The sequence below is a fragment of the Pectinophora gossypiella genome, chromosome 25, assembly GCF_024362695.1.
Source record: "Pectinophora gossypiella chromosome 25, ilPecGoss1.1, whole genome shotgun sequence".
Taxonomy (NCBI): domain Eukaryota; kingdom Metazoa; phylum Arthropoda; class Insecta; order Lepidoptera; family Gelechiidae; genus Pectinophora; species Pectinophora gossypiella.
This window is the reverse complement of record NC_065428.1, coordinates 6,098,673-6,111,186: the sequence shown is the minus strand read 5'-3', so window position 1 is coordinate 6,111,186 and position 12,514 is coordinate 6,098,673. Positions and strand designations below refer to the sequence as shown.

At 37.1% G+C, this 12,514-nt stretch overlaps 1 protein-coding gene across 2 annotated transcripts; it reads right to left on the bottom strand.

The window, feature by feature from the left end:
- Positions 1–174: 174 nt before the first annotated feature.
- On the bottom strand, positions 175–9,143 carry LOC126378083 (BUD13 homolog). Of its 2 annotated transcripts, none has more exons than XM_050026233.1 (7): positions 8,869–9,143; positions 8,098–8,281; positions 6,596–7,560; positions 5,386–5,585; positions 4,438–4,531; positions 3,298–3,482; positions 175–262 (listed from the first exon to the last, which is right to left on the bottom strand). In XM_050026233.1, the coding sequence occupies exons 1-7, from the start codon at positions 8,967–8,969 to the stop codon at positions 204–206; spliced, it is 1,788 nt and encodes a 595-aa protein (XP_049882190.1). In that variant the 5' UTR covers positions 8,970–9,143; the 3' UTR covers positions 175–203. The 2 variants fall into 2 exon arrangements, with proteins under 2 accessions (XP_049882190.1, XP_049882189.1); XM_050026232.1 differs by lacking the exon at positions 175–262 and adding an exon at positions 660–2,201.
- Positions 9,144–12,514: the final 3,371 nt, after the last annotated feature.

The following is a 12,514-nucleotide window of genomic DNA, read 5'->3' as shown; positions in this document are numbered from 1 at the left end:
TATTTTTTTTATATCTCGTCTCAGAGCTTATGAACACACGAGGTAAACCTATATTATGTTTCGCATTTAAACATTATACCTACATACAAAAACACAACTCACTCAATAAATGAGGAGTGCAATGTGGGGAACTAAGGCTTAAGAGACACATGGTAAGAATAGAAAGAATTCAACACAATTAGTGATTATATTGCAATAACATTTTAGCCTGGTCGGATGTTAAACCGGTTTGGGGGGAAGTTGCCTTTATACGTCGGTTTCTCTGTAAGGAATATTTAGATGAGTGTTAGAAAATACTAAGTGGTACCATAGAGAGAAAGAATACTAGTAAATACTCACCACTTTCGTACTAAACGGAGACTTACACCTGTATTCTATGTTCTCGAAACTTCCTGCACTCGATTCGGCCTCAGCTGGGCTTTTTGTTATTTTAAACGTCTCAATGCGCGGTAAGAATTACATCTGTCAAAGTACGTAAAGCTAGTGTCGTCACGTTCATTAGCATAGTGATGTATCAGTCGATATTAAGTAAGTCGATCGATTCTTTCTAACACTACACACAGATCTCAGAATCAGGTTATACTGGATTTACGTTGCCCATACAGATAATGATTTTTGTATGGAATCTCAGGGGTGTGAGAAGAAGTCAAAAATCAAAGTAAAAACTAGCATTTATTCATATATTTACACGTTTATCTCATTTTCATCATGATGACAATTCATAAACCAAATACACAGATATAAAACTGTACAAACGAGGGAAATAATATATAACAGTCATGGAACCCTGATAAAGATGACACATGGTGTTTGGTGCTGATTTTGACAGACAAAACTAGATATTAATTTAGTTTTGGCAACTTTAATAGTGCTTCACTTACTATAAGCGAAAGATTGGCCTAAAGGTAAGGTAAATGTAACCAGGCCAAAAAATCCAAAAAGAAAAAATATAAGCGAAAGAAAGAGATACCGCTAGTTTTGGAACAGTTTTTGTTTGCCAGAATTAGCACCTATGTATAATTTATTTCCTATTCACAAAATGTTACATTCTTTTTTTAAAATAATAACGGTAATAGACCGTTCTGGAAAGTACTGTAAGTTCGACCATAGACTAGAATAGAGATAAAAAATATCCTAGATTCTTCCCTAGGTCTCACATTTCATCTAAATCAGTCCAGCAGTTTAAACATGAAAAGTTTAAGGTAACGAGCAGTCACTTTTGCATTTATAATAGTCGAACCCCGGTGCTGGACCTGCAGCAATGTGTTACTTCGTATAGCCTTCAATCGTATAGCGTCAGACGTCATAAACACAGATGCGTGTACGATAACGTCAATGTGTAGTGTGGTGTACACCGAAGAGCTTTGTATGAAGTGTACGGGGTGTGCTTATTATGAGGTATGGGTGTTGAATGCAGCCCGCGAGATGACTGCGACCTTGTCAGATCTATTGTGACCTAAATCCCTACATTTAAATATCCTCTAGATCGATCCGTTCGAAGAGATCCAACGTCTTTTTGGGAGAAAGCTCCATGACTTCCTGGGGTCCATTATGTGGCCCCCAAGAGGTATGGGTGTTAGTGACATCATAAAGAAAACTTTGGAGGGATGATTCAGGCCATGATTCTGAGTTGATATCAAAATTTCATGAATTTTACGACAGGAAATTCCACTTAATATCAACTCAGAATCATGGCCTGAATCATCCCCCTCAGTATTCTACGGTATCAGTAACACCCATACTTACTTGTATGGCGACCTGTATGTACTGGTACAGGGTATAAGTGACATCGTAACGAATACTAAGGGGGCTGATTTAGCTCATTATTCTGAGTTAATATCATGTGGAATTTACGATCGCAAAAGTTTAGAAATGAAAATAATTAAAAAAAAAAACTATAAATCATTAATTTTGCGACGAAAAATTCCACTTGATATTAACTCAGAATCATGGTCTGAATCATCCCCCTCAGTATTCGTTACGATGTCACTAACACCCTGTATTAATATGGACGATTGACATGAAGATTTACAAGTCCTCAGTGCTCCACTTGTAAGCTTCCTCCTCCAAAGCCTTCCTCTTGCTCTGCTGCTCGAAGTACTTCTTCTCGTACCCGTTGGAGCGGTCGACGCCGTCCCAGCGGTAACCTGGTCGGATGTTAAACCGGTTTGGGGGGAAGTTGCCTTTGTACGTCGGTTTCTCTGTAAGAAATATTTTGGTAAGTAATTAGAAAATAATAAGTGTTACCATAGAGAAAAACATTACTGCATTAATGTGTTACTTCGTATAGTCTTTAATCGTACAGCGTCAGACGTCATACACACAGATGCGCGTACGATAAAGTCAATGTGTAGTGTATGTTTACACCGAAGAGCTTTGTGTGAAGTGTCCGGGGTATGCTTATGTTATGTTTATTATACAGGGTGTTAGTGACATCGTAACGAATACTGAGGGGGATGATTCAGGCCATGATTCTGAGTTGATATCAAAATTTCATAAATTTTACGACAGGAAATTCCGCTTGATATCAACTCAGAATTATGGTCTGAGTCATCCCCCTCAGTATTCGTTACGATGTCGCTAACACACATACCTACTTGTACGGCTACCTGTACGTACTTGTAAGTGACATACGGGGTGTAAGTGACATCGTAACGAATACTTAGAGATATGATCCAATTCATTATCCTGAGTTAATATCAAGTGGAATTTTCCATCGGAAAAGTATAGAATTGAAATTAACTAAAAAAAATTAAAAAAAAACATGAATTTTGCGACGAAAATTTCCACTTTTTATTAATTTAGATTCATGGTCTGAATCGTCCTTATCGTTTCAGTATTCGATATGATGTCACTAACACCATGTACGGTCACGAGCATTAATATGTATACACTTTGGTACCATGCCACATTAATTTTTTTGACAAATTGAACTGTAAGTCTCACTAAATGTCAAATATGTTAGTGCGACAGAGTCCTAAAGTGGGTACATTATATTGCTCATGACTGTATATAACCGAGAAGGACTTACATTGACCAAATTGGAGATGTCCTTAGAAAAGGTTTAACCTCTTGATTCCCGATCCAAGATGGCGGCCATTTTAGTTAATACGATCTACTCTGAACCGGCGTGCGTGTATGAAGCTATTGATGAATGTGGAGGAAGCAAGAGTGGTGTGTCAGGATCGAAGCAAATGGAATTCTATAGTCTCTGCTTACCCCGGTGGGAAATAGGCGTGAGTTTATGTATGTATGTATGACTGTATATTTAAAATATTGTAAATAAAGCATAAATACCTGGCGGCAACTCTCCCCTTTCTCTTTTCCGCTCCCTAATGTACTGCAGCATGGGGTCGCCGTCTCGCTCGATGTCTTTCAAAGACGCCTCGAGGTCGCGGTCGTCTTTGTGGCGAGCAAGCGGCTTCGACGACTCGTGCATGTAATCCTGTATGCGGGCTTCTTGTTGCTCTAATTGTTTTAAACTGGAAATAAACATGTTTTAGTATATTAGCATTATGTAATCTTAGTTAAATCATACATTAGGAGCATTGCACTCTAGAGAGAAACATGGACTATGACACAGAGAGACAGAACGAGCTTGGAAGCGTTTGATATGTGGTGTTGATGGAGGATGGAGAGTATAAGCAGGACTGAAAAGTGCTGGAAAGAGTAGAAGAAAAAAGAACCATAATAAAGACAATAGAGAACCGGAGAGGAAATGTGATTGGCCACCTGATACGACACGATTCGTTTATAAAAAAACATCATAGATGGAAAAATTTAAGGAAAGAGAGGATGGGGTACACCTAGGAGAACATTTATGAAAGAAATAAAAGAGAAGGTGCTGCTCGTGTCGTATCAGGAGGTGTAGTATGTGGCGGGAAGAAGATAGGAATGGCGATTACTCCACCGACAAGAGCGCAGTTCTTTAATAAAGAGAATCTTAGTTAAGACTGATTGCAGCAGCGGGAGCAGGCTTCATTGGTTTGGGAGCAGGCTTCGTTGGTTTGGGAGCAGGCTTCGTTGGTTTGGGAGCAGGCTTCGTTGGTTTGGGAGCAGGCTTCGTTGGTTTGGGAGCAGGCTTCGTTGGTTTGGGAGCAGGCTTCGTTGGTTTGGGAGCAGGCTTCGTTGGTTTGGGAGCAGGCTTCGTTGGTTTGGGAGCAGGCTTCGTTGGTGGGAGCAGGCTTCGTTGGTTTGGACACGTAGAAAGAAGACCTCCCGATTATGTGGGTATTGTTACAGCCAATCTAAATATACCAGGGCTTAGACCAAGAGGATGACCAAAAACAAGATAGGCGGATGTGGTCGAAAAGGACCTGTGCTCGTTCAATGTCTCCGGAAATGACACGTCTGATAAAGCGAAGTGGAAGAGAAAGACGAGCCCCAAGCTCAACCACTGGGGCATGGAGAAATAATTTTAGTATTCTTTTTACTTACCCTTTGCCCCATCTTTTGTATTTTTCATCAAGTTCCTTTTGTCTTTCTGCTTTTTCTTTCTGTTTTTGTCTATCTTCCGATGTTTCTCTTTTAGCTAGAAAAGCAAATGGTTACAATCATTTATAAATACCACAGATAAAGCGCGTCACACAAAAATCGACGAAAACTTCACTCTAACTTGGCGCTAACGCTATACATTCATACACAGTCATTCATTTTTCATTCATTCATACAGTGAGTGAATGAATCACTTCATTCAGTGTTACTGACACCGTGCCGAATACTGAAGGGGATGATTCAGCTCATGACTCCGAGTTAATATCAAGTGGAAATTTTCCGTCGCACAGTTATTTTTTTCAATTTCATAATTTTGCGATAGAAAATTCCACTCGATATTAACTCAAAATCACGAGCTGAATTGATACGGTGTCAGTAACACCCTGTATATAAAACAAGCCCAATTGGCAATATAGTCGTGTGCATTATATTATGTTTTTTTATTGTTTTTTTTTTTACCTTTGATGGGTTTGCTCTCAGCTGCAAGTCTTTCTAAAAGCAAATACATACATAAACAGCTTATATACATCCCACTGCTGGGTTCAGGCCTCCCCTCTATCAACCGGAGGGGGTATGGAGCATACTCCACTACGTTGCTCCACTGCGGGTTGGTCGAGGTGTTTTTACGGCTAATAGCCGGGACCAACGGCTTAACGTGCCCTCTGAAGCACGGAATCATCTTACTTTTTCGGACAATCAGGTGATTCAAGCCTGAAAAGTCCTTACCAAACAAAGGACAGTCTCACAAAGTGATTTTGACAATGTCCCCATCGGGAATCGAACCCGGACCTGCAGATCGTGAGCCTAACGCTCTAACCACTAGAGTGGTTAGAGCGTGGTCTACCACGGAGGCTGTCTAAAAGCAAATAATAAATTAAAATCATAACCTACTTTTTCTAGACACCGCCTGCGCGTTTCTGCCCGAGACATCGTCCCCGAGTCTACTAAACGCCTCGTCTTCTCTCCGTCGGAATGCTTCGTTCTCCTCTCTTAGTTGCTTGGCGTCCTGTAGGCCCGCCATCTTGCCTTCTAGAGTTCTCGTTGCCATCCTCTTGTTCGATGGTGGTGGACTGTCGCTTGTTGGTTTAAATCTGAAATTATTAAGTCGAATTACAATACAATACAATAGAGTATATAAAGTTTGGTGTATTAGTACTAGTTTTAGGCGGATGAGACGTTCGTTACGTAAAAATTGACAATTCAAAGTGTAACTATGTTACCTACTGAATAAAGATATTTTTGAATTTGAATATATTCAAAATAAAAATATTTTGGTGCAATAAAGTATATTTGAAATATTTACTCTCCTTAACTAGGTGGTACATGGCAAATGACAACCTTATCGCTTAAAGCGATTTCTACCAGACCAAAGGCGAGGAAATATAATATACAAATTTAAAAATTGCGGGTGCAAACTATTAGTACAACTTACCAATAAATACATGCACAAAAATAAATAAATAAAAACAAACTAAAGCTACATGTAGGCTATTGTTCAGACCTTGCTTATACGTGAAATTAAAAAAAAAAGAACGGAAACTCGACTCGATATTTTTTGACAGCGTTCATTCATACAAGTGATTCGAATTGGGCGAAAAAGGATAGGGCGCGGATGGCGCCTCATATCTATAGCAATAGAGAAAATACGACGCCAGGTGGCGCTGGCGGTCGTTTCGGTTCACGAACGAACATTTCGTCCATTAGGATCCCCTAACCCGATCCCCCAAGGGATCCCTGTGAACTCATCTGTTCATCAGAATCCCCTTAAACAAAAATAGGTATAAAAAGATACTATCACACTGTTCTATACCGTATAACCAGATAGGTTTTTGGATAGCACAGTAAATCATGACTTTGTTGCGAAGCGACATGCGTTTTTAATTATTTACAGTCACGTATTGTGCTGTAGGCTGCATAGAACCCAAATTTAAAATAAAAGACTAATTAATTATTAAAAAAGTCTAAAATTTCTGACAAGAACATTGAAGGCAAGGCTTCTTCTTTCTTGGGGGTGATTGGTCACTATCAGATTTTCTAGACTTTCTAACTGGAGAAGTAGTTTGTTTATTAAAAAAATCATAGATTATCAATTAATAGTTACCTAGTGTCTTTTCTTGCGTCCTTTTCTTTCCTAGGTGGCGATAAATCGCTGTCACTATCATGTCTTCTCTTAGAATGTTCTGGAGACTGTTTTCTAGACTTCCTAGGGGGTGTTGGGGACCTCCGTCTCTTATCCCCTGAGGGTCTCTTTCTAGGAGGTGACATGTCTGAATCTGGCGATCTTCTGTGCTTTTGAGAACTTTCACCATACTTCCCAGATTTATTATATTTATCTGTGTATTTTGATTTTTCTTGTCTCACAGGGGAATTTCTTCTCCGAGGAGGTGATGTGTCTGAATCTGGGGTCTTATTCCTTTTCTGGTCTCTCCGTGACTTTCTAGGAGGCGATTGGTCAGAATCGTAATTCTTTCGCAATCTCCTTTGAGGTGACAAATTAGAGCTGTTATTCTTCTGTGATTTTCTAGGGGGACTGTCACGAGATGCTTGGTTTTTCCTTCTAGGAGGTGAAGCATCAGAGTCGTAATTCTTCTTCTTTCTTGGGGGTGATTGGTCACTATCAGATTTACTATACTTTCTAACTGGAGAAGTAGTTTTCTTTGACCTTCTAGGCGATTCTGGACTTGACTGTCTCCTGTCTTCTTTATCTGCCTCTCCCCAGCGACTAGGTTTTCTCACCCTTTCCTTAGTTTTCTGATTAGATTTACTTTCATGCTTTCTGGGAGGCGATAAATCTGAATCACTACCCGAAATTTTCTTTGGAGGAGATTCTCTTTTTCCCTTTCTGGGCGGACTGAAGTCGCTGTCGCTGTTTGTTTGAGGTTTCTTTGAAGTGGTTTTGCTTTTGTCAGAGCTCTGTCTCCTCGGTGGAGAGGCGTCAGAGTCACTCTTCTTCTCATCCTCAGAATCGCTGTACATTTTACCGAAAACTAATTCATTCTCTTTCTGAACTTCTTTTATGTCTTTCTTTATTTCTTGAATTTGTATTTTACTGTTGAAACCATCATCCTGTAAAGTATTGAATTATTATTTATTATTAAAATTGTGTGACAAGTTGGATGCATATTTGACATCTTGGAAAGAGAAAGCTCAAAACCAGGAGGAGTGGAAGAAAGGGAGAGAGCTTTTCTCTACAGTGGCATGGTCTAGGCTAGAAATAATAATTGTAAATTTATTTATTAGAACATAGTTATAACATTACATGGTTAAGTTCAGCATGCTCAAAGTTCAAAGTGCTTTATTTGTAAGAATATAGGTACAAAATGATCTTATAGCTAGGATGTCTGCCATATTCGACCTTATAATCTCTGCCTCTGCCTTATAGGGGTACAAAAATGACAGTTTAAAACATCTTATACACAAAACGCACACATTGGTTTAAAATTACAAAATAAAAATGAATAACCTAGGTACATATTTTATTAAACGTAAAAAAAATTAATTTTCATTAGGAGACTTGTTTTATTATGACCGTCAACTTATAACATACCCTTTCAATTGCAAATAAAGACTATAATTATGATTATACATGTAGCTTCACCATACCTGATTGACAACCCGCCATTTAGAGCTAGTTTTGAATTGTTCCATCTTCTTCACCTCATCAGGTCTCTCGTCAATGATGCCGGCGATCTGTGGAGCATCCTCTCCCTCCCCGAGGATATCCAGCTCGTCACCCTCCAACGGACGGAGTTTTGTGAGATCAATGTCATCATCAATTATTTTGAATCTATGGAAACATAATTACATTTAATAACATAACAACAACATACCTAAGTTTAAGACTATATCCCAATTCGGGTTGTCAGAGAAGATGAACTAACTACCCATACCTTACCGAGCGTTCAGTTAGACGCAAACCTCGGCTCAGAGTGTAGTTTGAGAGGATTGGATTTAAAAGAAATTTCACAACAAGCATCATAAAAGAGAGCAATCAAAGAATATAGCATGAATTTCCGTAATACACATCACAAAAATACACATCTAAAAACAGTATATGTAAACTCTACAGTTTAACAACATCAATATTCCTTTCAATTAAATACCTTCCCTGGTTTATGCATCCTGTTAGTAAGTATATAGCTATAAGGTTTCAGTACTACTACTATCCTGTTGTTAGTAATGATTATAAAGTAAAAGTTACCATACAAAATGAATATTCTTTGGCCATGAAAATAACCTCAATTTTTCACTATTTTTTTTTCATCGTTGTGATTCGTATTTGTAACCACAAAAACTAAACCTAAACTGCTAGTAACTTATTGAAACTGTTAAAGGTGTTTTAAATAAAGAACCAAATGTCTGGGATTTACATACCCCTTGCCTTTTGAAACCTTTTTCTTCTTTTTCTTTTTATCACCAGATGACCCGCTTAGATATTTTTGCAAATACGCCTTTTGATCTATTGAGGTAGACATTTTAAAATCACTTCAACATTCACACAATTTCAGTAAAATGTTCTAAATAAATTCTCAAAATGCTAGACGCGCCGTTTTCTATTTTATAGAAACAGAAACTATTGATTGATTGATATTGACATTTTGACTGTCATGTTGACATTATCAATCGCAATTCAACCATTTAGTGATGTGATTGAGTGACAAGTGTACGAAGTGGACTTTCTAATGCCGGTTTTCATAAATTAATAAAAATATAAGTTAATATTTTTTGTGAATGTATTCCACGTTTTACAATACAAAGCATTGGCCATTTTTGCTGAAAACATTTCTAAAAAACCCTTAAACTTGAAGAAAATATCATATTATGATTTCTTTTTCATCGAATATCTGGCATTTTCACAAACTTTTTTAACAAACCAACCAATAATTATGTTCCGACCGAGCATGACTGCAAGTATTTTTTCTCGTGACTCGTGCGTGCGTGGTCTTTTTCCAATGCCGAGTAGGTTTTCTCACCCTTTCCTTTCTCCTCCAAAACCAGGAGGAGTGGAAGAAAGGGAGAGAGCCTTGTACCTACCTAACACAGACCAAGTAGGGATGCTACCTGAGGATGCTACGCATGTAGGTACCTACCTAATTACCTATCTACTTACAAAAATCATAGAATGCAGATTAATGTAATTTATGTATCAAAACGTGTCTCTAAAAATAGTTTTATGCTACTGAGCTGGAAGCGAATAAAAAAATAATTTTATTTCAAAAAGATAATTGATATTTTATTTCCAGGCATGTCGTAAAACCGCCAGAAGGTTTGTGTTCTTTTTAACTATGATCGACAATGGGCAAAAGGCTGATCACCGATTGGTCATAATGAGGAATTTTCCAAACGACGTTCCCCAAACACACGATTAGTACTTATATTGTTTATTTTTTTTTGATCAGAATAATAATGGGTGGAAGTTTTAATTGTACCGTGGTGTAATAAAAAGGATCATTTATACCCAAAAACAAAGACAAAAGATGCATTTATGTCTGTTATCCATGAAATTAGAAGTTTAAACCAAGAAAAAACTTATCAACGCCATCTATCGTGTTTTTGAGGAACGCCGATTGGAAAGTCCCTTTCATTTAAAAGGAAATTTTAGTGGGGATTCCTATTTTATTCTAATAATAAATATAAAGTCTATGTTATTTAGGTACTTACTGAGGTATAATGTAACATTCTAATGGTGAAAGAGTTTTTGAAATTGGTCCAGTAGTTTGTTAGTTTATTCAATACAAACGAAACTACAAACCTTTTCTCTTTATAATATTATTAAGTATTAAGAAAGATGTGAATGTAGTGTAAAAAATGTTGTTTGATTACAGGTGCGAGTTTTCGTACTAAAGTTATGTGTCCAACATTCATAACTACATACCGGTGAAATTTTCATAGGGTAGATATAACAAAAAATAATAAAAAAAAAACAAATAAAACAACAAATTACTGCTGCAGTTTTGCTCTTTATTAGTACTTGAGCGTTGCCCTGAATAAAATAAATTAATAAAAAAATCTCGTTCTCAGTCCATATTTTCGCCGCTGTCTGTCAAATTATAAATCGATCGATTGAGTTCGCTTTGTGTTTCCTTGGCCGTTGACTCTATGGAAAGTCTGGTTTCAAACTATCCAAAAGCAGTAAATTTTCTTCCTGTGAAAAAAAAATATCTTCCATAAGTAAGTTTCCAACATAACTAGAGCCACAAGGACACCATACAAAAATTACAAAAACCTCGTTTTTACGTAAAGTGGATGGAGTATGCTCCATACGATTCGTTGAGAGGAGACCTCAGCCCTGAACTGGGACGTAAGTATATTACTTATAAGTTAATATAATAATAATTATGTTAGTGACAGCGTAACCAATACTGAGGGCGATGATTCAGACCATGATTCTCAGTTGATATCAAGTGTAATTTCCTGTCGGAAAATTCATGAAAATTTTAGTGCTTTGTTAATTTATTTTCCGTTCCATACAATCAAAATTCCATTTGGTATCACATTATGTATGTACGTAAAAACTTATCTCTCCTTCCGAGAAACTGTGAAAGGCATACTTACAATACAAGAAATAAACATAAAATTGCTATTCAAAATTCTAGATTAAGTAAATTAAATTCATCTTTTTTGGGGTTATGTATACGTTTTTACAATAAAATACCAGATAATATTTTAAATTTGTCAGAAAATAAATTTAAAGCTCACGTGAAGCTTACTTTATGTAAAAAAGCTTATTATAAGATTAATGACTACCTAAATGATAAAAATGTCTGGTATTGAATGTGTTCCTCTAGTTATTAAATAACTTGTAATGTATATCCTCATTGGTTTTTAAAAGATGTGTTGCTGTTGCAGTTTCTTGTCATTTCTTCTCCTCAGCCATAACACCTTGCGAAATGACGTAAATTCAAAAATGTTACATTGACCTTCAACAAGTTTATCTATGATAATTACGTTGAATAAATGATTCTGATTTCTGATTTCATGGTCTGAATCATCACTCAAAGTTTTCGTGACGATATCATTTACACCTATTTATGTTATGTACATTTTTTCATAAATTTAGAACCTAGTTAAGTCTCTTTTATAACTATTTCCTTTTATTTTGGTGCAATAAAGTATATTTGAATTTGAATTTTTTTGATGACTAATTCAAATTTACGTGAATATTATTTTTATATAATTTTTTACGGAAATTTTAAGATAAATTATTAGTATTAAAAATATATTGTTGGTTTGGTTTATTGTCTACTTAGTAAAGTAACTGATTTATATGGTGTATGTACGGTGTATTTTTTATATTAAAGAAAGAAAGAAACATTACCGCTGGTGTGGATTCTTCAGTACTTTCATTAGAATAAGACATACGCTGAAAAATAGAAATGTAAAAAAGAAAAGGTAAGAAAAAGTTTAGTAGATGTACTTGGGAAAGGAAGTTTTTCTTTGACGTGAATTTGTAAGATTTGCGTCGCAGTCACTACTTGGCTGGACAAATGGGGACTCTCACCCAGTTATATTAGTTTTTTTACCATTAAGTATACTTTTATTCTGATAGATAGACAAGGACAAGGTCTTTTTATACGACTTTTTTTATTATCTGTCCCGCTTAATATAATCAAAAACTAAATTCTACCAATTTTATAAACCTTTTCTTCATATTCAAAGTCATTGTTCAACTTATACGCCACATAATTATAACCTTAGTAGAAAATAGTCAGATCGTGTCGCTATCGTCCGAACTCTTGAGGGAATGCTGCGTTGATGGTGGGGCAGTATTTTCTGGTGAGGTGGTGGTAGAGCCTGCCTGCGTGCGCGTAGTAGTGGCTGTTGAAGCGGCCCCACACATGGAACAGCCGCGCGGGCAGAAGTGGCAGCGAGTGGCTACTGTCGGCCAAGACTGGCTGCGACCCAGCGTCTGAGAAGTACTTGTACGCTTCGTGCCAGGGTATCGGGTACGCCAGCTCTGGGCCGTACACTTGCAGGCCCTGGCACATGACAGCATTCATGGCGGTGGGGTCGCCAGTCC